Source organism: Lissotriton vulgaris, chromosome 6, assembly GCF_964263255.1.
Source record: "Lissotriton vulgaris chromosome 6, aLisVul1.2, whole genome shotgun sequence".
Lineage (NCBI taxonomy): Eukaryota > Metazoa > Chordata > Amphibia > Caudata > Salamandridae > Lissotriton > Lissotriton vulgaris.
The window spans coordinates 896,206,529-896,226,812 of record NC_141694.1 but is presented as its reverse complement, the minus strand read 5'-3'; the positions used below and the strand labels follow the sequence as shown (position 1 = coordinate 896,226,812).

The 20,284-nt window shown below is 46.6% G+C and overlaps 1 protein-coding gene across 5 annotated transcripts in view; it reads left to right on the top strand.

Moving 5' to 3' along the window:
• The window catches only part of BCL2L11 (BCL2 like 11), a 216,002-nt gene that overhangs the window by 120,156 nt on the left and 75,562 nt on the right, over positions 1 to 20,284 (top strand). For 4 of the 5 annotated variants that reach the window (XM_086926885.1, XM_086926888.1, XM_086926887.1 and 1 more), the window contains exon 3: positions 16,151 to 16,263. In XM_086926885.1, coding sequence (XP_086783011.1) covers positions 16,151 to 16,263 — 113 coding nt within the window. Of the gene's footprint in view, positions 1 to 16,150; positions 16,314 to 20,284 lie in introns of all 5 variants that reach the window. The other variant, XM_086926886.1, reaches the window with a different exon arrangement.

Here is a 20,284-nt window from a genome sequence, read left to right as displayed (position 1 = left end):
CATGTTTTGGCAGCCAGGTATGAGAAGGATCTGCCTCCCATGGTGGTCTTGTTGATGCGAGGTACAGTGGCGAAGGCTTGGCTGGAGGAGCGAAGTTGGCGGGAGGGGGTATAAAAGGACAGTCGAGAGTTGAGGCACTCTGGTCCGATGTCGTAGAGTGATTTGTGTGCGTGGGTAAGCAGTCTGAAAGTGATCCTTTTATTGACGGGTAGCCAGTGGAGGTCTTTAAGGTGACCAGAGATGTGTTCGTTGCGTGGGATGTCTAATATGAGCCTGGCTGAGGCGTTTTGGATTCGTTGTAGTTTCTTTTGGAGTTTTGCGGTGGTACCTGCGTAGAGGGTGTTTCCGTAGTCCAGTCGGCTCGTGACCAGAGCGTGGGTGACTGTTTTCCTTGTTTCGGAGGGGATCCAGCGAAATGTTTTTCTGAGCATGCGAAGAATGTTAAAGCAGGAAGAGGATACGGCGCTGACTTGTCTGTTCATAGAGAGTGAAGAATCCAGGATGACGCCTAGGTTCCGTGCGTGGTCTGTCGGGATGGGTGCTTTTCCGAGGGCTTCCGGCCACCAAGAGTCGTCCCATGCAGAGGGGGATTTACCTAAGATGAGGACTTCTGTTTTGTCTGAGTTCAGTTTCAGACGGCTTTGTTTCATCCATTCAGCGACTTCTTTCATTCCCTCGTGTAGGTTAGTTTTGGCGGTGCTGGGGTCCTTGGTGAGGGATAGGATCAGTTGAGTATCATCCGCGTAAGAGATGATGTTGAGGTTGTGTTGGCGAGCGATGGCCGCAAGGGGGCTCATGTATACGTTGAAGAGGGTGGGGCTGAGTGAGGATCCTTGTGGTATGCCGCAGATGATTTCAGAGGCCTCGGACTTGAATGGTGGGAGGCGAACTCTCTGGGTTCTTCCGGTGAGGAACGAGGTGATCCATTCCAGTGCCTTTCCTTGGATTCCGATATTTCTGAGGCGTTGTAGGAGGGTGCTGTGGCAGACTGTGTCGAAGGCTGCAGAGAGGTCGAGGAGGATGAGGGCGACTGTGTCTCCATTGTCAAGTAGAGTTCGAATGTCGTCTGTTGCTGCGATGAGGGCGGTCTCAGTGCTGTGATTGGCTCGGAAGCCAGATTGTGAGGGGTCGAGTGATTTGTTGGCTTCGAGGAAGGCGGCGAGCTGGATGTTGACAGCTTTCTCGATGACTTTGGCCGGGAATGGAAGAAGCGAGATGGGGCGGTAGTTTTTGAGTTCGGTGGGGTCTGCTGTTGGTTTTTTCAGAAGGGCGGTGAGTTCAGCGTGTTTCCAGTCTTCTGGGAAGGTAGCGGAGTTGAAGGAGCAGTTGATGACGTCTCGGAGGTGCGGAGCTATGATGGAGTCTGCTTTGTTAAAGATGTGGTGAGGGCATGGGTCTGTGGGGGAACCAGAGTGGATGGAATTCATCAGGCGGATGGTGTCCTCAGTGGAGATTGGGTTCCAGGCGTTAAGGGTGTTAGCGGGGGGAAGATGGTCAGCTGATGGTAGGGTGGGTTGGCTTTCGGGTTGGTTGTCAAAGCTATTGTGGATGTCAGCAATCTTGTTGTGGAAAAAAGAGGCTAGGGAATCGCAGAGGGTTTGAGAGGGGGTGATGTCGTTGGAGTTGGCCGAGGGATTGGAAAATTCCTTGACGATGTTGAAAAGTTCCTTGCTGTTGTGGGCGTTGTTGTCAAGTCGATCTTTGAATGCTGTTTTCTTGGCTTTTCGGATCAGTTGGTGGTGAGTACGGATGGCGCTTTTGAAGGCGTCCTTGTTGCTGGTGGATGGGTCTTTTTTCCAGGTCTTTTCAAGGGAGCGGCACAGTTTCTTGGACTTCTTGAGGTCGTCGTTGAACCATGAGGCCTTTTTGATGCCAGGTTTGTGTTGACGTTTTTTCAGTGGTGCTAAGTTGTCGGCGGTGTTGGATAACCAAAGGGTGAGGTTGGAGGCGGCTTCATTGGCGTTAGAAGAGAGGGCTGGGGAGGTTTGAAGGAGCGATGTGGAGATCTGTTCTGTGGTGATTTTGTTCCAGTTTCTTTGTAGAGTTGGTTGGAGGTGGATGGTGGGTTTCGGCTTGTTGTAGGTGAAATGAACGCAGCTGTGGTCAGTCCAGAGGAGATCCGTAGTGTGGCTGAAGGAGACATGGTTGCTGGAGGTGAAGATGGGGTCGAGAGTGTGACCTGCGATATGGGCCTCCTCTTGGCTAAACAGGAATTGACGAAGGGGTGGAAATCGAAAACGGGCCCGACACATCGGAGGTGGCTGACTGAGTTCTTGAAATGGGCGACGAGCGAGAGCACGGTTAGATACTAGTTAGCACGTAGAAGAGCAGACGAGCGGGCCTTGGAGGCGGCTATGGAGTGGGAACTCTTAGTACAGGCACTGCGAGATAGCACATTAGATGGGGAGGAGGATGAAAGGGACTCGGCAGAGGATGCTACCAGCGACCACGGGGTGATAGCACCAGCACCGGTCACACTCACACAGTAGACAATTAACACCTCCTGCTTGCAGCCTTACAGACCCACACTTCTGACCAGGAGCGATTGGTGACACTTGGGGGGAGGAGGGAAGTTAGGAAGGGTGCAGGGGGAATCTTTTACCAGTAGTGTAGTCGAGATGTTCATTTATAGATGTTACAGGGAGGGGGGTGGACAGGGGTAAAATTAAAAGCAAACAGTGGATCCCCCCGCATGCACCGTATAGTGACTGCCGATTGTGAGGACTGCACCGAGATGCGATTTTTGCCGCCTGACCTCCGGGTTGTGGGCTGAACGGCTGTGTGCAATAGCAGGGAACATGGTAACGGGAGAGGGGATCACACGCTAATGATACTTCTCCTGATTGCTATATTATGTGATTGGATCTGCAATAAAAACGGTTTGATAAAAAAATAAAATTAATGAGGGCCCACCGTGGTGTGGGTGATTGCACCGAAGGAGTCTGCGTTGTTTCTGGAGGTTCTGCTGCAGCCCCGTATGCCAGTACTAAGTTACCAAATAGTTTGGGCTGTTTCTCCTGACAAGAGTGAAGCTGCAAGCAGCAGGTTGAGTCCTACGCATCGAGATTTGCCCCTGATTGACCCCTGAGGACCTTGGAAGAAAACGGTGCACCGTAGCTAGGTTCCGGTCAGAAGCTGGAAGACCAACCCCTCCCCATGTGGCAAAGACTGTCTTACTGCATCAAAGCTGACTGGGAGTAACTGCTCCCTGCCGAAAACCGACAGCACTGCTCGGGAGAGAGCCTGCATCTGCGTGGTGCTGCCACTTGTACTGTGAGCAGGTCGACTTCGCTGAACAGGATCAGAGCTTGAAAGGGACTGCGGTCAGAGTCCTCACTGACATGCTGAACTCATCTGTGCTGCTGGAGCAGGAACAACCTGAATCTGGCCTGTTGGGCTCTGGAGGACTCCCTGCTGAAGGTGCTGCAGCACATTAGACACGTTTGACTAATTCTTAAGAGTCAAAGAGAAACTCTTGAGTACGGCCTACTAGTGAGCATTCCCTGGATGCGGCAACCATTTTATGGGAAATAATCCAGACTTCATTACAAGGAAGAGGGTGGTACAGAGATTTGCCTGACAAGCAATAGTGCCCTGACTTGAAGGAGATTGTGTTGTTGCTTGCAAATGTCGTTATTCCTTTGCATGTGTAGAGTTAAAAATAAAATACTTCTTCATATAAAAGCAAGTATTTGACTGGACTTTGATTTATTGACATTGCGGTGTGCACTTTGAGGTATGAGTCGAGAGTCAGGTTAGAAGTGGTACTTGGCCCAGTTGCTTCGGATCCATAGTAGGTTGAGCCCTGGTACATCAGTAGTAAAAGGCTTCAACCACCACGGTTGGGCCCAGTAGGTCCTGCGTGCGCTGCGGCCCCCTGAAAGGTGTTCTGACCGCAACATTATCTGAAATGCAAAAGATCCAACCACGATTTTCATATCTTGTGTAAAGCGTAGCCAAACATTCAATGATTATGCCTGTGCTGTCACGTTGGGGTGACTGAAATTGTTGCAACATTTCAGTGAGTTAATCGCTTACTGTCGAGCTGCATGTGCAATGTAATAGACACAAGTTGGGAGTTTGACATTGCCGACTTGACTCTGTCTCCTTCCAAGGTCAATAAAATACCTACTGCTTATTTTGGTGGAAGTAAAGCATGTTTATAGTGCAACGAAATGTCTAAAACGGCAGTAGGTGTTTCAAAACATGCAGGATAAATCTGTGCTGGGCGTCCACTCTCTACATGGAGAATTACTTATATTGGTTCACTGAATCACATTGTCAATGTAAAGGTTCCTTTAAGTTGCTCTTAGTGTGAACAGCAACTATACTTGAGACTTGGGGTATGAGGAGGATGTGCTTAGTGGATCATTGTGGAGCAAAAATGATTCAGATCTGATACTCTACAAATGTTACTATTGGGCTTCTGTTTGTAGACTCTCTTAACTGTGGCTTTGTGACTAATGGCAGTGGGACGCTTTGCTGATTTGAGACTTTCCGTCAGGGATTGACCGCTTTTAACTTTACTTCTCGCGGAACCCGCTTCGCGGGTCCCGCGTCGCCAGAGATACTTTGTTGCAGCTGAAGGTTTGTGGAGGGAACGGCGAAGACAGTGACTCCCTGGGGCTGCGAGCGAGTGCGTGTGCTTCAACTGGGACTGCAATTCCCAGGAGCGCCCGCCAGCCCTGATTGTGAACACCTGGGCCGCTCTCCCCGACCCCTCCTACCCTTCCACCGAGGATTCTTAAGCACTTTCCCTTGTGACGGCGGGTGGGACGCTTTGCTGATTTGAGACTTTCCGTCAGGGATTGACCGCTTTTAACTTTACTTCTCGCGGAACCCGCTTCGCGGGTCCCGCGTCGCCAGAGATACTTTGTTGCAGCTGAAGGTTTGTGGAGGGAACGGCGAAGACAGTGACTCCCTGGGGCTGCGAGCGAGTGCGTGTGCTTCAACTGGGACTGCAATTCCCAGGAGCGCCCGCCAGCCCTGATTGTGAACACCTGGGCCGCTCTCCCCGACCCCTCCTACCCTTCCACCGAGGATTCTTAAGCACTTTCCCTTGTGACGGCGTGTGGGACGCTTTGCTGATTTGAGACTTTCCGTCAGGGATTGACCGCTTTTAACTTTACTTCTCCCGGAACCCGCTTCGCGGGTCCCGCGTCGCCAGAGATACTTTGTTGCAGCTGAAGGTTTGTGGAGGGAACGGCGAAGACAGTGACTCCCTGGGGCTGCGAGCGAGTGCGTGTGCTTCAACTGGGACTGCAATTCCCAGGAGCGCCCGCCAGCCCTGATTGTGAACACCTGGGCCGCTCTCCCCGACCCCTCCTACCCTTCCACCGAGGATTCTTAAGCACTTTCCCTTGTGACGGCGTGTGGGACGCTTTGCTGATTTGAGACTTTCCGTCAGGGATTGACCGCTTTTAACTTTACTTCTCGCGGAACCCGCTTCGCGGGTCCCGCGTCGCCAGAGATACTTTGTTGCAGCTGAAGGTTTGTGGAGGGAACGGCGAAGACAGTGACTCCCTGGGGCTGCGAGCGAGTGCGTGTGCCTCAACTGGGACTGCAATTCCCAGGAGCGCCCGCCAGCCCTGATTGTGAACACCTGGGCCGCTCTCCCCGACCCCTCCTACACCTCCCACCTCTTGTGTGTTTAATCTATATCGGCCATTAGTACTCCCGCAGCGCGGGAGAGCGCGCGGGAGAAGCCCGGGACAAGGGCGGGGCCGTCAGCGGCCGTCCGAGGCCGATCGAGGCCGGGCAGGGCTACTCCCTTTACATTTTTATTTTTGGATTCTGGTTCCTTATTCTTTTTTAGGTCGAGCAGACCTAACCCTCAATGCGTGAGCATTGGGGTGTCTGCTTCAGACCTATTGTGGCCCGTTAGTGAGAATGCCGAAAAACGGTACACCAATCTGTTACGAGCTCGCAGTTTTCACCGCGGGAGCGCGCGTCAGATCCGCGCATGCGCTGAGTCCCCGCGCATGCGCAGAGTAACTCACAGCCCTTGCACGCAGGCAGGCAGCCCCCAACCCTCTGCATGCATGCACACACAGGCGAGCGCATACACACGCAGGCACACAGACACTCGCTCACACACACCCCCCTCCCCCACAGTCACACGCACGCACACAAAGCCCGCCCGCCTGCACTCGCGCGCGCACATGCTTTCCCCCGCCTCCCCCCTCCGCCCTTGCACGCAGGCAGGCAGCCCCCACCCCTCTGCATGCATGCACACACAGGCGAGCGCATACACACGCAGGCACACAGACACTCGCTCACACACACATACACACACCCCCCTCCCCCACAGTCACACGCACGCACACAAAGCCCGCCCGCACTCGCGCGCGCACATGCTTTCCCCCGCCTCCCCCCTCCCCCGCTCAGCAACCCACTCACCGGCTTCCTTCGTGCGGCGGCTCTCCTCAGCTGCAGGGCCCGGCAGCAGGACTCTTCTTCCCTCCTTCGGCACCGGGGCGCAGGGTAGGCTCCTGCCTGCTCCGGTGCTCCAAACACGGCGGCTCCATCCAATCGCGGCTCTTCCGTGGGAGGCGGGGTAGGCTCCCGCCCTCCTACTTCCTGTTTCCTGTTGTCGCGCCGGCCTGCCTGACTTCCTGGTCGCAGGCCGGCAGAGTGACGGAAGGCGGTGACTTGCGGTATTTATTTACCGTACTGGATGCAGGGTTGTCTGAGAAATGTTGCCTCAAAGCACGTCTTGTTTAATCTATAGGAGTGCATATATAGTAAAATGACGGCCACAGTGGACATGTATGGGGTTTGATTTTAAGCGAAGTACGTGAAGGGGAATTTACGTTGACCATGTCAATGCCTTAGTGCTAAAATAAATTGCGGCGGGAATGTTCAAATGTGCTTTATTTTTTCCTGCCTGTAATGTTTTACATCTCAGCTATGCAAACAGATAATCTTTCCATCTTTTCTCTATACTTCTCCCTTCTAGTCTTTTCTCTCCGATGTTTACCTATGCCCTCTTCACCATCCTTTGTCTACCGTGTCTCCTCACTCCTTTTTGCTGCATTTTGTGATGTTACTTGCTGGTTTGCTGCTGTTCTCCTGTTACGTGCATTTCTTGAGACGATGTTTTTTCCTTGTTAAATGTGTTTCTCCAGACTAGGGTTTCTCGGTTTGCTTATTTAGTGCTCTGACATCCCCTTGGGTAGAGTAGCACTATAAAAATGTTTAAAAAACGTAGAAATCTAGCCACAATGTGTAGTTGGAGCGAGATGTAGTCTTTACATGGTAGTTTATGGAACCAGCAGGTGTGTTTGTGTGAACAGCATGGCTAGAGTGACAGTGAGTGCAGAGTGACAGTGAGTGCAGAGTGACAGTGAGTGCAGAGTGACAGTGAGTGCAGAGTGACAGTGAGTGCAGAGTGCGTGCAGAAACAGTGAGTGCAGAGTGACAGTGAGTGCAGAGTGAGTGCAGTGACAGTGAGTGCAGAGTGACAGTGAGTGCAGAGTGACAGTGAGTGCAGAGTGACAGTGAGTGCAGAGTGACAGTGAGTGCAGAGTGACAGTGAGTGCAGAGTGACAGTGCGTGCAGAGTGCGTGCAGAGTGACAGTAAGTGCAGAGTGCGTGCAGAGTGACAGTGAGTGCACAGTGAGTGCAGAGTGACAGTGAGTGCAGAGTGAGTGCAGTGACAGTGAGTGCAGAGTGACAGTGAGTGCAGAGTGACAGTGAGTGCAGAGTGACAGTGAGTGCAGAGTGACAGTGAGTGCAGAGTGACAGTGAGTGCAGAGTGACAGTGAGTGCAGAGTGACAGTGCGTGCAGAGTGACAGTGCGTGCAGAGTGACAGTGAGTGCAGAGTGCGTGCAGAGTGACAGTAAGTGCAGAGTGACAGTGAGTGCAGAGTGCGTGCAGAGTGACAGTGCGTGCAGAGTGACAGTGCGTGCAGAGTGACAGTGCGTGCAGAGTGACAGTGCGTGCAGAGTGACAGTGAGTGCAGAGTGACAGTGAGTGCAGAGTGCGTGCAGAAACAGTGAGTGCAGAGTCAGAGTGAGTGCAGAGTGACAGTGAGTACAGAGTGAATTCAGTGACAGTGCGTGCAGAGTGACAGTGCGTGCAGAGTGACAGTGAGTGCAGAGTGACAGTGAGTGCAGAGTGACAGTGAGTGCAGAGTGACAGTGAGTGCAGAGTGCGTGCAGAGTGACAGTGCGTGCAGAGTGACAGTGCGTGCAGAGTGACAGTGCGTGCAGAGTGACAGTGAGTGCAGAGTGACAGTGAGTGCAGAGTGCGTGCAGAGTGACAGTGAGTGCAGAGTGCGTGCAGAGTGACAGTGAGTGCAGAGTGCGTGCATAGTGACAGTGAGTGCAGAGTGCGTGCATAGTGACAGTGAGTGCAGAGTGCGTGCATAGTGACAGTGAGTGCAGAGTTCGTGCATAGTGACAGTGAGTGCAGAGTGAGTGCAGAGTGACAGTGAGTGCAGAATGACAGTGAGTGCAGAGTGACAGTGAGTGCAGAGTGCGTGCAGAGTGACAGTGAGTGCAGGGTGAGTGCAGAGTGAGTGCAGAGTGACAGTGAGTGCAGAGTGACAGTGAGTGCAGAGTGACAGTGAGTGCAGAGTGACAGTGAGTGCAGAGTGACAGTGAGTGCAGAGTGCATGCAGAGTGACAGTGAGTGCAGGGTGAGTGCAGAGTGAGTGCAGTGACAGTGAGTGCAGTGACAGTGAGTGCAGAGTGACAGTGCGTGCAGAATGACAGTGAGTGCAGAGTGACAGTGCGTGCAGAGTGCGTGCAGAGTGACAGTGCGTGCAGAGTGACAGTGAGTGCAGAGTGCGTGCAGAGTGACAGTGCGTGCAGAGTGACAGTGCGTGCAGAGTGCGTGCAGAGTGACAGTGCGTGCAGAGTGACAGTGCGTGCAGAAACAGTGAGTGCAGAGTGCGTGCAGAGTCAGAGTGCAGAGTGACAGTGAGTACAGAGTGAGTGCAGTGACAGTGAGTGCAGAGTGACAGTGAGTGCAGAGTGACAGTGAGTGCAGAGTGACAGTGAGTGCAGAGTGACAGTGAGTGCAGAGTGACAGTGAGTGCAGAGTGACAGTGCGTGCAGAGTGACAGTGCGTGCAGAGTGACAGTGCGTGCAGAGTGACAGTGAGTGCAGAGTGACAGTGAGTGCAGAGTGACAGTGAGTGCAGAGTGACAGTGAGTGCAGAGTGACAGTGCGTGCAGAGTGACAGTGCGTGCAGAGTGACAGTGCGTGCAGAGTGACAGTGCGTGCAGAGTGACAGTGCGTGCAGAGTGACAGTGCGTGCAGAGTGACAGTGTGTGCAGAGTGAGTGCAGAGTGACAGTGAGTGCAGAGTGACAGTGAGTGCAGAGTGACAGTGAGTGCAGAGTGACAGTGCGTGCAGAGTGACAGTGCGTGCAGAGTGCGTGCAGAGTGCGTGCAGAGTGACAGTGCGTGCAGAGTGACAGTGCGTGCAGAGTGCAGTGCGTGCAGAGTGACAGTGCGTGCAGAGTGACAGTGAGTGCAGAGTGACAGTGCGTGCAGAGTGACAGTGCGTGCAGAGTGACAGTGAGTGCAGAGTGACAGTGAGTGCAGAGTGACAGTGAGTGCAGAGTGACAGTGAGTGCAGAGTGACAGTGAGTACAGTCACTCAGCACCACCACATTATCACTCAGAACCACCACAGCACAAATATGTTCTCTCAATGTTTCAAGCTTTATTACAAATGTCACAAAAAGATGTTCATATTTCACTTCTTTTCTTGGATTTCGTTACAATAAAATACACTGAACATAATCTTCACAAAAGTTATTTACAAAAGTTTAAGCTATTGCCATTATAAATTACAATCACTTTTATTAAGTATTAAAAAAAATTAAAAGCCATTGTTATTTGTAATATCAATACATCTAAGTCACGTAAATACAAATGTTGCATTACAAATGCTATAGGTGTCACATTTGCGAAAGTTATAACTATTGGCATTGTAAATGACAAAGCTATTAATTTAGCTATTTTCAAAACCAACACATAAATGAACATTTGGTGAATTTCCATTAAAATATTTGACTTTTTTACTAAGATATTATTATACTTTTTTTATGCAAAGAAAATTTAGATACTGCATAAATAACTTTAATAAAAGATATTTTATATGTAGCTTTTTATGTAAAAACATAACTATAACATAAAGCAAAAAACAATTGCCATTTACAATGCTAATAGCTCAAACTTAAATAATGCGAGACCTATTGCATTGCAAATGCTTGTTGTTTTTAATTAATTCCTGAGGTTATTAATTGTACTGTTTTATTGACGATTTTCATTGTGATCTTGGGTATTTTATGATATTCCAATTATTTTTGGTATATCTCTTATTCTTGTATTTTAATATTTGTATATTATTCTACTTGCTCCCACACCTTTTAATATGCCTCTTCGCTCTGGTAAAGTTAGGGAAGTGCAGATGTCTACTTCCAATGGGGTTTTTACTGGCACCATAGATCAATTCTTCCAGCGCACTACTCGCGTTTTGGAAAAAGAAATCGCCCTGGTTGAAAAGCGCCTATCGCTGGACTTGGTGACTGGTAGGCGTTCCTCACTAGGACCGATCCATAATGCCCGTTCCCCGGTCCCACTAACTGACCTGACAGATGTTGGTTTAAATGCTAGAGATGTTATTTCAACCACACTTAATCAGGATGTCGTATTGGTAGAAGATACTGGGGACCTTGACTCAGTGTCTGACAATTCGTTGGGAAGTAATTCCATCAGACATTCTCCTGTGCATAAGCCTAGCGAACTAGTAAACCAGCCCCCTGACAATACACTTGGTTCTGTTATTAATCCTCTCCCAAAGTCATTGGAGAACCAGTCCGCTTGTAAAACGAGCAAAAGGAAAAGAGAGGATTCTATCCATAGTGAGGGTACTCCGCATCCGAAAAGCCCAACCCCTGCTGTCATTCCTCAACCCTCTTTGCCATCTAGATTTTTAGAACCCCCAGGGAGCATTAACGTTGCTGATTGTGGCATTGAAGCCACCTTATTGGGGAAAATTGAGTTTCTGGTCAAATCATTGCTACTACCTATCTTTGAAAGAACAAGGCTCCTAAATGATAAAATGGACCTAATGGAAACATTAATTAAAGAAAATATGTCCATTTCAAATAATTTATTACACCGCTCTGTCTTGGTAGTGCCACAAGTAATTCCCCCTGAGCAAGTTAAGGACGCAACTGATGGGGTCATAAGAAAATCGACTGGGCCATCAACTGCCCCAAGTGCTTCTAATCAAGCAACTAATTCTGGACATACCCAGGCTTCTGTAGTAAATAGAAATAGTAAACCCTCTACTGCAAACAATTCCATTCCCGTTCCCAGTACTATACCTAAAACCCCCAAGCCTGTACCTAAAACTAATCCAGCCAATAAAAAGCCTGGAACGGGTAGTACTAAGCGTAATGTGAACCTTCCTCCGGAATCACTACCCTATACTGTTATTTTAACTGGTGTGGCTCCCTTGGAAGTAGGTAAACAGGAATCTTATAACGAATTACGTAACAAAGTCAACTATTGGCTTAATAAGAACCGACCCCTACCGCACCCCACGAAGGCAGTTATACTCAATGTCAGAAGAGTAGAGTGGGTTGGATATAGTAAAAAAGATTTAGAGGGTGACTGCATTGTTATTAGTTTTAGAGAACCTTGGGTTGCTGAACGTATTTGCAGAGAGCCCAGATTTGGTCGCATTGGTGATGTACAGACCCTATCATTACATTATTTTTACCCAAAAATTAATACTGTCCCAAACCACAATCATTTCCCTATTGGGAATGGTTCAAGAGATTGTTTCTTTCCTGATGTGTCCATCCATCCTTTATTCCGGCCTCACCTCACGAATCGATTTGCTCCACTTAGTTGGCTGGATGGAGTAGATTGACATGATAGTGGATTAATGATTAATGACCAGGGACATCTAGGTTTGACAAAGGTTATTTCACCCTCAATTCTAAATTGTACACGGGAGCTAGTGGAAGATGTCATCTCCCCAGGAACTGACGTGGTGGAAATTTTGGACGATCACTTGAATCACAATTCTCCTGTTGTTTCGATGGTAGAAGAATTTACTGAGGGTATGTGTTCTATTGTGTCTAATATGTCGTGTGAAGGTCGAGTTGAATTATTAGACCTACCAGTTCTTTTACAGACTGACCCCCCATGTGAGCCTGGAAACTGCTTAAAGGTACTGTCCTGGAATATTGCAGGGCTAAGGGGTAAAATGGTTGAGATTGACTGGGGGATTTTTGTAGAGCATTACGATGTCTTGGTTTTTCAAGAATCTTGGTCAATGGAAGCACTTTTCCGGGTGGGCTTTTTGAACTTTTATAAACCAGCTCACAAAGGCCCAAGGGGACGGCCGTCTGGGGGGCTTGTAATTTGGGTTCGCCAATCGCTAAATGTCAGGATATATGAGTTACCAACTTCAAATGATGATCTCATGGGTTTGAAATTGACTAGGGCTGGAACTCGGGATCTATTCTTGATCAATGTTTATGCAAGGGGAAGACCTGGGGGAAAATGCCCTGAAGTGATGAATGATCTTGAACTCCTGTTAAATGACATTGGTATTGACAATTGTGTAATGTTACTGGGTGACTTGAACTGTACAATCGAGCCCATTTTGTCTATGGATGAAGGTTGCTATGAGGAAGCAGACCAGCTTTGGAACATTCCCAGCCTAACTCTTCCACCAGTTACTAAAGCTACAGAGGCAGTGCTACATTGGCTTGGGCTATGTCTAGAGTGGAATCTGAGGGCAGCCAATGGGAGGTCCAAGTCTGACCTTGTAGGAAATCCCACTTTCGACAATGGTTATAGTAACAGTCGTATTGACTACTGCTTATTTAAAATGGAGTACTGGAATCTTTTGGTAGATATGAAAGTAATCGTACGTCCCGAAAGTGACCATAACCCTTTGTCAATCACGTTAAAAATGGAACTGGACATAGTTAGAAAACAAAATGTTGATATCTATACAACAGCGAATGCAGTCCTTAGTAACGATTGTCGTAGGCTTCGTTGGGATATGATTGTGGAAGACCCTAGAGTTCTGTCTAAGATCTCCAAAGATGTCGTATTGGCTACTGAAAAGCTGGAGCTAATACTGGCAAATAGGGGCACTCTTGATCAGGTAGACCCAATTCATGATTCATTATTTACTACAATAAAAACCCAATTTACGTTTAAAGGTGGTCTTAAACATAAAAAAAAAGGTAATCTGGGGGCAAAATGGTATGATGCGAGCTGTAGGAAGGCGCGTAATCACCTGATATCTGTAATTAAAACTAGGGATACTCAGACAATTAAAGCTGCGAGGGCGGAGTACAGAAAAACCCTAAAACTTGCCAAAACTATATGGGATGATAATCGTTGGCAGGACCTTTATGAGGCCAGTCTATCAGGTAATCAATTGAAATTCTGGCAGGTAGTTAAATGGGGAGGATGTGGTGATCAGCAAACACCAACTAACCATGTCTCTGCGGATACGTGGGTTGAGTTTTTTTCAGCCCAGTTTTGTGGTAAGCAAATAAATGATAATCCTAGCGAGGAGGGAATGTTGATTCCTCCACGGTTGGTGAATGGCGGACATGTGGTTTTTAGTGAACGTGAGACGGAGATAGCAATACAATTAAGTAAAAATGGCAAAGCACCCGGGATGGACTGTGTCCCAGTAGACCTTTTTAAACATGATATGGAAAATTGGGTCCCGTATATTACTGCCCTGGCTAATGCCATTGCTTTGGGAGCAGATATTCCGGTATCTTGGAGAGGGGCAGAGATCCTCCCAGTACATAAGAAAGGAGATAAGTCTAGTGCGGCGAATTATCGCCCCATTAGCCTTATCGACGCACTACAAAAAGTAATGGCCAGATTGCTGTTAGGCAGAATACAGGCATGGGCGAGGGAAGAAAATATCTTGTCCCCATTACAGGCAGGCTTTAGAGCCAACACAAGCACTATCGACCAGGTAGTCAGATTCACCATGATTTACTGGAAGACGGTGCATCTAGGAGGAGGTACATTATACGCTGCGTTCGTAGATTTAAAATCTGCGTTCGACCTGGTCCCTAGAGATAAGATGTGGTTGGCACTTAGTAAAATGGGAATGCCTCCTGATTTATTAGACTTAACGATTAGGTTACATAATCATAATTTTGCGAGAGTGAGATGGGGATCCCAAAGCCAAGTAACGGAGTCATTCCCTGTTACGCGGGGAGTTAGACAAGGGTGCGTCTTGGCACCAACCCTTTTCCTCCTTTTCATTAATCAGGTAGTGGAGTTCCTTTCGTCTGTTTCATCTGATGCCCCTGTATTGGGAGGGACTAAATTCCCACTTTTAATCTTCGCCGACGATACCCTGATTCTGGCCAAAACCCAGGTGGGGTTGCAAACTGCCATTAATAAATTCACGGAGTTTTGTAATTTAAATGATCTGGAGATCAATGTCTCGAAAACCAAGTTTATGGTATTCTCAAAATGTAAACCACGTAGGGGATATGTTACCATGAACGAAGTATCTTTAGAGCAAGTATGAGTAATGACCTACCTCGGCGTATCTATTGATTATAGATTGCGGTGGAGAGAACAGATTGAGGCTATGTGCCTCAAACTAGCTAGGTTATCAGGGTGTCTCGTGAAGGAACAGCGTTGCTCCCTCACGAAAAGAGTACTTCCTGCCACGAAAATCTATAAAGCCAAAATTAGTTCGGCAGTTCTTTATGGCTCTGATCTATGGGGTCATGCTGATCTTGCACCACTAGATAAACTACAGAACAAATTTTTCCGAAGCTTGGTAGGTTTACCGCCCTCAACCCCAACAATCCCACTATTGCTCGACATGGGCTGCCATTCTCTTAAAAATCAAGCCCTATTTAGAATGGTTGCTTTATGGAGAAGAATTTGGTCTACCCCAGAATTGATAATGTTTGCTAATGAGCTTCGGGAGGTTCAACTATCTTTTGGCTCAGGATATATACCCTGGTTCAAAAGTATCAAAGCAACCCTCCTTAAGATGGGTCTACCATTACATTGGTCAGATCCAGGTAATCAAACCTTTCCCTCAAAGAATGAGTTTAAACAGTTGTTCTGGTCAGTTGTTAAAAAAGATATGATTTTACTTTCAGCTGGTTCTTCACTTACCAGTTCCTTCTTGCTTTACAAAGTAATTCCCCAACTTGAGACGTATTGGGATAACATCACCAAAGGCCTAGATAGAAAACTCTATCATCAATTCAGAGTAGGCACCTTACCAATTAGGGAATTTACTAATAAATGGCAGAATAGTCTGAAAATGTATTGCCCCTTTTGTTTAGAAGTTAACGAAACTGAGAGCCATTTCTTATTCGAATGTCATGCCTATCGCGCACCCCGCCTGAAGTGGCTCAAACCAGTCTGCCAACGAACAAAAACACGGGTGTGTAAAGAAGCAATATACATTTTAAAAACTAATACAGCTGAGTTGGGTGTCTATTGGTTTGGCAAAATTTCTTGGATGGGCTTGGGTAATCCGTGCAAGGTATATCAAAGAAGCTAGCAAATAGCGTCCATTATTAATTTATCTAGATTATTTTGAAACTGAAATTGACTGATTATGTTCTGGGACATATTGCCTGTTATATTCGTTGGTTCTAACATTGTGTATAATGGAAACTGTTCCAGATATTGTTGGTATGGTTTCTTGTTGATAACTGCTAAAGGAAAAAATGTATTAAGTGGTTATTTGCTTATATTAAGGTTTATTCTTTTTAAATTTTTGCTTTTGACTAATATTATTCTCTTGTTTTTTTTCTGTGAATTTTTATGTATGTTATGTCTTTTATGAAGGAAAACTTCGAAATAAAGACTATAAAAAACTGAAAAACTGACTAATGGCAGTGGAGGCATGAAGCCAACACAAGCAAGGCTGTTAGATACAGCTATTTTAAGTAAGAGTGAATGTGATGATGAGGGAAAAAAAGAATCCTAGACTAGCACCGAGGTAATTTGTCCATGTGGCATACTCCAGTAAAAGCAAGCACCCTCATACAAAGCTGCCTAGCATTCTGTTTAATGTTATATGTATTCATTTAGTCTTTAATGTGTTTTAAATCTATACCCCAGAACAAACTCAATTGGATCTTTTGCCTTTGCAGCATCCCAAAGTCCGTCACCATCATTGCCTGAAAATATGCGACCTGAGATATGGATTGCACACGAGCTGCGGCGCATCGGTGATGAGTTCAATGCCTCGTATCATCCGAGAAGGGTAATACCTTAATGTGATATCATTTCTGATGTTGACCAGGGTGTTTGGTGGTGAGTGCTCACCTCTTGCATTTCATGGTTTGATTAATTGCTGATCATAGTACTACAAGTTTCACTTTGTTCGCTACTGAATAGACAGTCAAATGTTATCATGTTGTGACATTGCAAGAATATGAGAGCTTATTGAAGAGATGAAAACTAGTGGTGTGAGCCAATTTGTTTTATTGATATGGTCCACAAATGCTGCTTTTTCCTAAATGTAATAATTTAAAAATGTTCCCTTAACATATAAACAGCCCGTTTGTTTCCATCAGGTATTTCCCAATAAGAAAAGTACAGCTATCCAAAAATATATACATCTCCATCGGCTATGGAGGTGCAGGTCTGAATTCAGAATGTCTTTGACACGTCTTAACCAGCCTTCTGAGTCTTGGAATCTCCTCTCTTTCGTCCTTAATTGTGTCCCATCTAAACATAATTTTATAGGAGTACCATTCTTCAACTGTATGATCTTGGGGCCATAATCGGTCTTAAAAGAAGATTCCTAACCAATTGTGACACCCTTACTTGATTTTTCCAAGTCAGTACCCGCCAACTGCTGATTTAACTGCAGAAGTGGAGGGTCACAGTTGCTTCATAACTTCAGCCCCCCTCCTATCATGGCCATTTCTTAATGATTGAAAGGAACCGGTTCTTTCTTACAGTCATTTGTAATTATCAAAATAAAAATAAAAAGGGCTGCCATTTCCTTTGCCGATTGAACTTCAAAGACCAGAAATGATAGTATCCTACTTAGTGGTGCAATTGGCCCCATAGAGCACATCTAATCATACTGGAGCTTGAGATTCTGAGAGAAAAGAGATGTTTTTTTTTATCTAAGTATGGGTCAGGACATCTAGCTGCTTTACACTCAAAGTAAAGTCACTGGTCACTTCCTTGCTTTCTGAAATTCAATTTTCAATAGGTTTCAGTTAGGTTTTAATATGCTTTCATGAGCAAAGTTTCATTTTTGAAAGACTTTTTTTGGAGTATTTCAACGTGTTTTTCCCCCAACACCAGTCCAAAAAGTGTTATGTTGAAGAAGTAGTGTACATTGTAAGTAATCATATTTAATAAATGGCCGATTGCTTCGATATTATTTTGCCCATATTGATCTTACAGCACATGCAAAGGGGATTATGAGTGGAAGAAGAGAAATCGGTGCTAGAGTTGCAATACTACATGGATAATCATTTATTTTGTTTGGTTCCTGATTGCTTTAGTGTTCACTGAATCACATAGCCCATGTAATGGTTGCTTTAAATCGGCCTTTGTGTGAGCAGCAGCCATATTTGAGACTTGAAGTGTAAGGTTGTGCTTAGTGGATCATTGTGGCGCTCAAATGGTTTACCTACAGTGGCCTGAAAAGGGCTTTCTACTACAATTGTATGCAAACTGCAGCACACCTTTTTAGGTCTGGCATACAAACTGCATTAGCTGTCTTGCCAGCCTCAAATTTCCAAATATATCATAATAAACTACATACACGTGTACAAAAAGCTAAGCTGAGCTGCCAGTCGACCACGAGGACTGGGAACTCCCATGTTTTATCACTACTACCTAGTTTGCCAACTGCAGTGGCTATCTCATTGACTCACCAGAAGAGACTTTGATGTACTGTCGATCCAGGGTACAGCCTGAAGTCACTAGGGCCTCATAGGCCTGAGAGTGTGGTTACCACACGAGGGGCCTGCCTCCTAAGGGTCACACACCAGTGCTTTGTTAAAAGCATACACATTACTAAACCCATAGGTGCTCCTACAGTACCCATGTTGTGTCTCCTCTCATTCCTGGGCTGAATTACGTGCCTGGATTTGCGCCAGTGGGACAAGAAATGTATTAACGTCTCTAGATGGACTTTTCCTAGATAGACAGCCTCTTTCGTTCCACTCACTCGCAGAGCAGTTTGTGTTTCAAGATGGCCAATTTCTGACATGTGCTACATACCCTTCATGACAGGTGGGCGATCACTGATGCGGAATCAGAGGCCCACTCTCTGGTGCAGTCCTTCTTTGCAGTGGGAAATGGGCGGAGAACCGTCAGCTGTCTCTAAGTCCTTCCAGTCCCATGCCCAATTCCTGCTACAAACACTGTGGGACACCTGGGAACTTAAGCTTCATAGAGCATTGCACGAAAAAGAATTGGCCAGGTCCCTTGAATATCTGTGCTATGTTTCACACAACGCCCGTTTAAAATGTATACAAATCATGATTCTGCATAGAGGATATGCCCCCCCCCATCCGAAATCAATTGCCTGTTCTCCTGCAGCCGACAGTGCTTGTGCCCACTGTGTCTGCTATTTTATTCACAGGCTAAACTGATGCTCCATGTTGTCATCTTTTTGTTTTGGGAGTTCTTTCTCGAATAGCAGACCTACTGTGCCTTATTAAACTACAGAGGCATGTGTGTTGGGTATCTGCAAGCAGCAAAAAACTGCAAAAACTGCATTGTGATTCCTCGAATTGGCACTCCTGTTGGCAAAATTAGCCATCACTAATAAATGAAGGGCTGCCCTGTCTCCTTCCTTGAATAAATGGGGTAGACACCTGCTACATTGAGCAGGAGGTGGGGGGCTGCCCTTTGCATGGTGGAGCCTGCAGCTTTCGCAAATGCCCCATTGGTGGCTAGCAAATGCAATATGGTTGACCCTCATTGGCGCCCCTGAGTGATGGGGCCCCATCAGCCTGTTAAGCTCCCTTTCTCCTTGCCTAGGCACACATGCTCTCCCCATTACCATGTCCCTACCCCAATCTCGGCAGTGGCCCACACCTATTTCCATTCCTCGGATTACCACAGCCACCCATCTTCTCCCCTACCAGCTCCCAAGGTCTAGAGGGTCTACATATCCCAAGCTAGACACCCTTGATGGCTCTTGAATGTCATCCCAGCCTACCAGGTTTTCTCCAGTTAGGTATCTACCTTATAAACAATTTTAGTAATTACCTATTTTGTACCATTGCATACTGTAATACTATTCCATACAATCACACTTGTGTTCATCTCACTGTTCAGTCTTTCATGTTCCTTTATTATTGAGGTATACACTCCTGTCCTTGCTTGAAGGCGCTGCAACTTATGTACTGTCAACTAGTGGTAATGGATTAACAGGTAGATTCATGAAAGAAAAATCGGCTCGCAAAGGGCCAGATTCTGCGAATCTGGCCCTTTGCGAGCGCAATTTTTGCATTTGGGATTCATCATCCCAAATGTAAAAATCGGTAATTGCAAAATCGCATATTTGCGAGGAATTGCATTTAAGGAATCTCTATTTGGGATTCCTTAAATGCAATTCATTAACTATTTTTTATTTGCGAATTCGCTATTTCTGGCCGATCTTTACCGCGTGCTCAAACCTCGTGGTAAATAGCGAAAACATTTAAATGCATTTTTCTAAGTTGCATGTTACACACACACATGTCCTTTGGACATGTGTGTGCGCAACACCAATGTAGATTACATTTCAGGAGTGCTACAGGGTGTCCTTTGGACACCCCTGGCACCCTTGAAATTGCATCCTTATTTGAGATTAGCAAATTGCTAATAACAAATAAGGAATAACTCCCCATTCATTCCTATGGGCCTTTAGGCCCATAGGAATGAATGGGGAGTTATTCCTTATTTTGCGATTAGCAATTTTCTAATCGCAAATAAGGAATGTGCAGGAATCGCAATTTATGTAGCGATTCCTGCATGAATCCCGTTTTGCAAGTCCTTAATAGCGATTCCTTAATAATCGCTATTAAGGACTCGCAAAACGGCACTATGATGAATCTAGCTGTAAGTTCTGAAGTGCTCCTATTTCTATTATGCATTTCTGTGCGTTTTAGAAATATGTAAACTTCAGTAAAAGTGGTCTGAAATAAGATGTGTAAAAAGTGGCTTTTGGTCAGCCCTCTTCATCCAGTGGGCGGATCAAGCACCATTCACGTTTTGCTACCAAAATATTGTGGGACAGTGAATCACCACCACATCCACCATTGTAT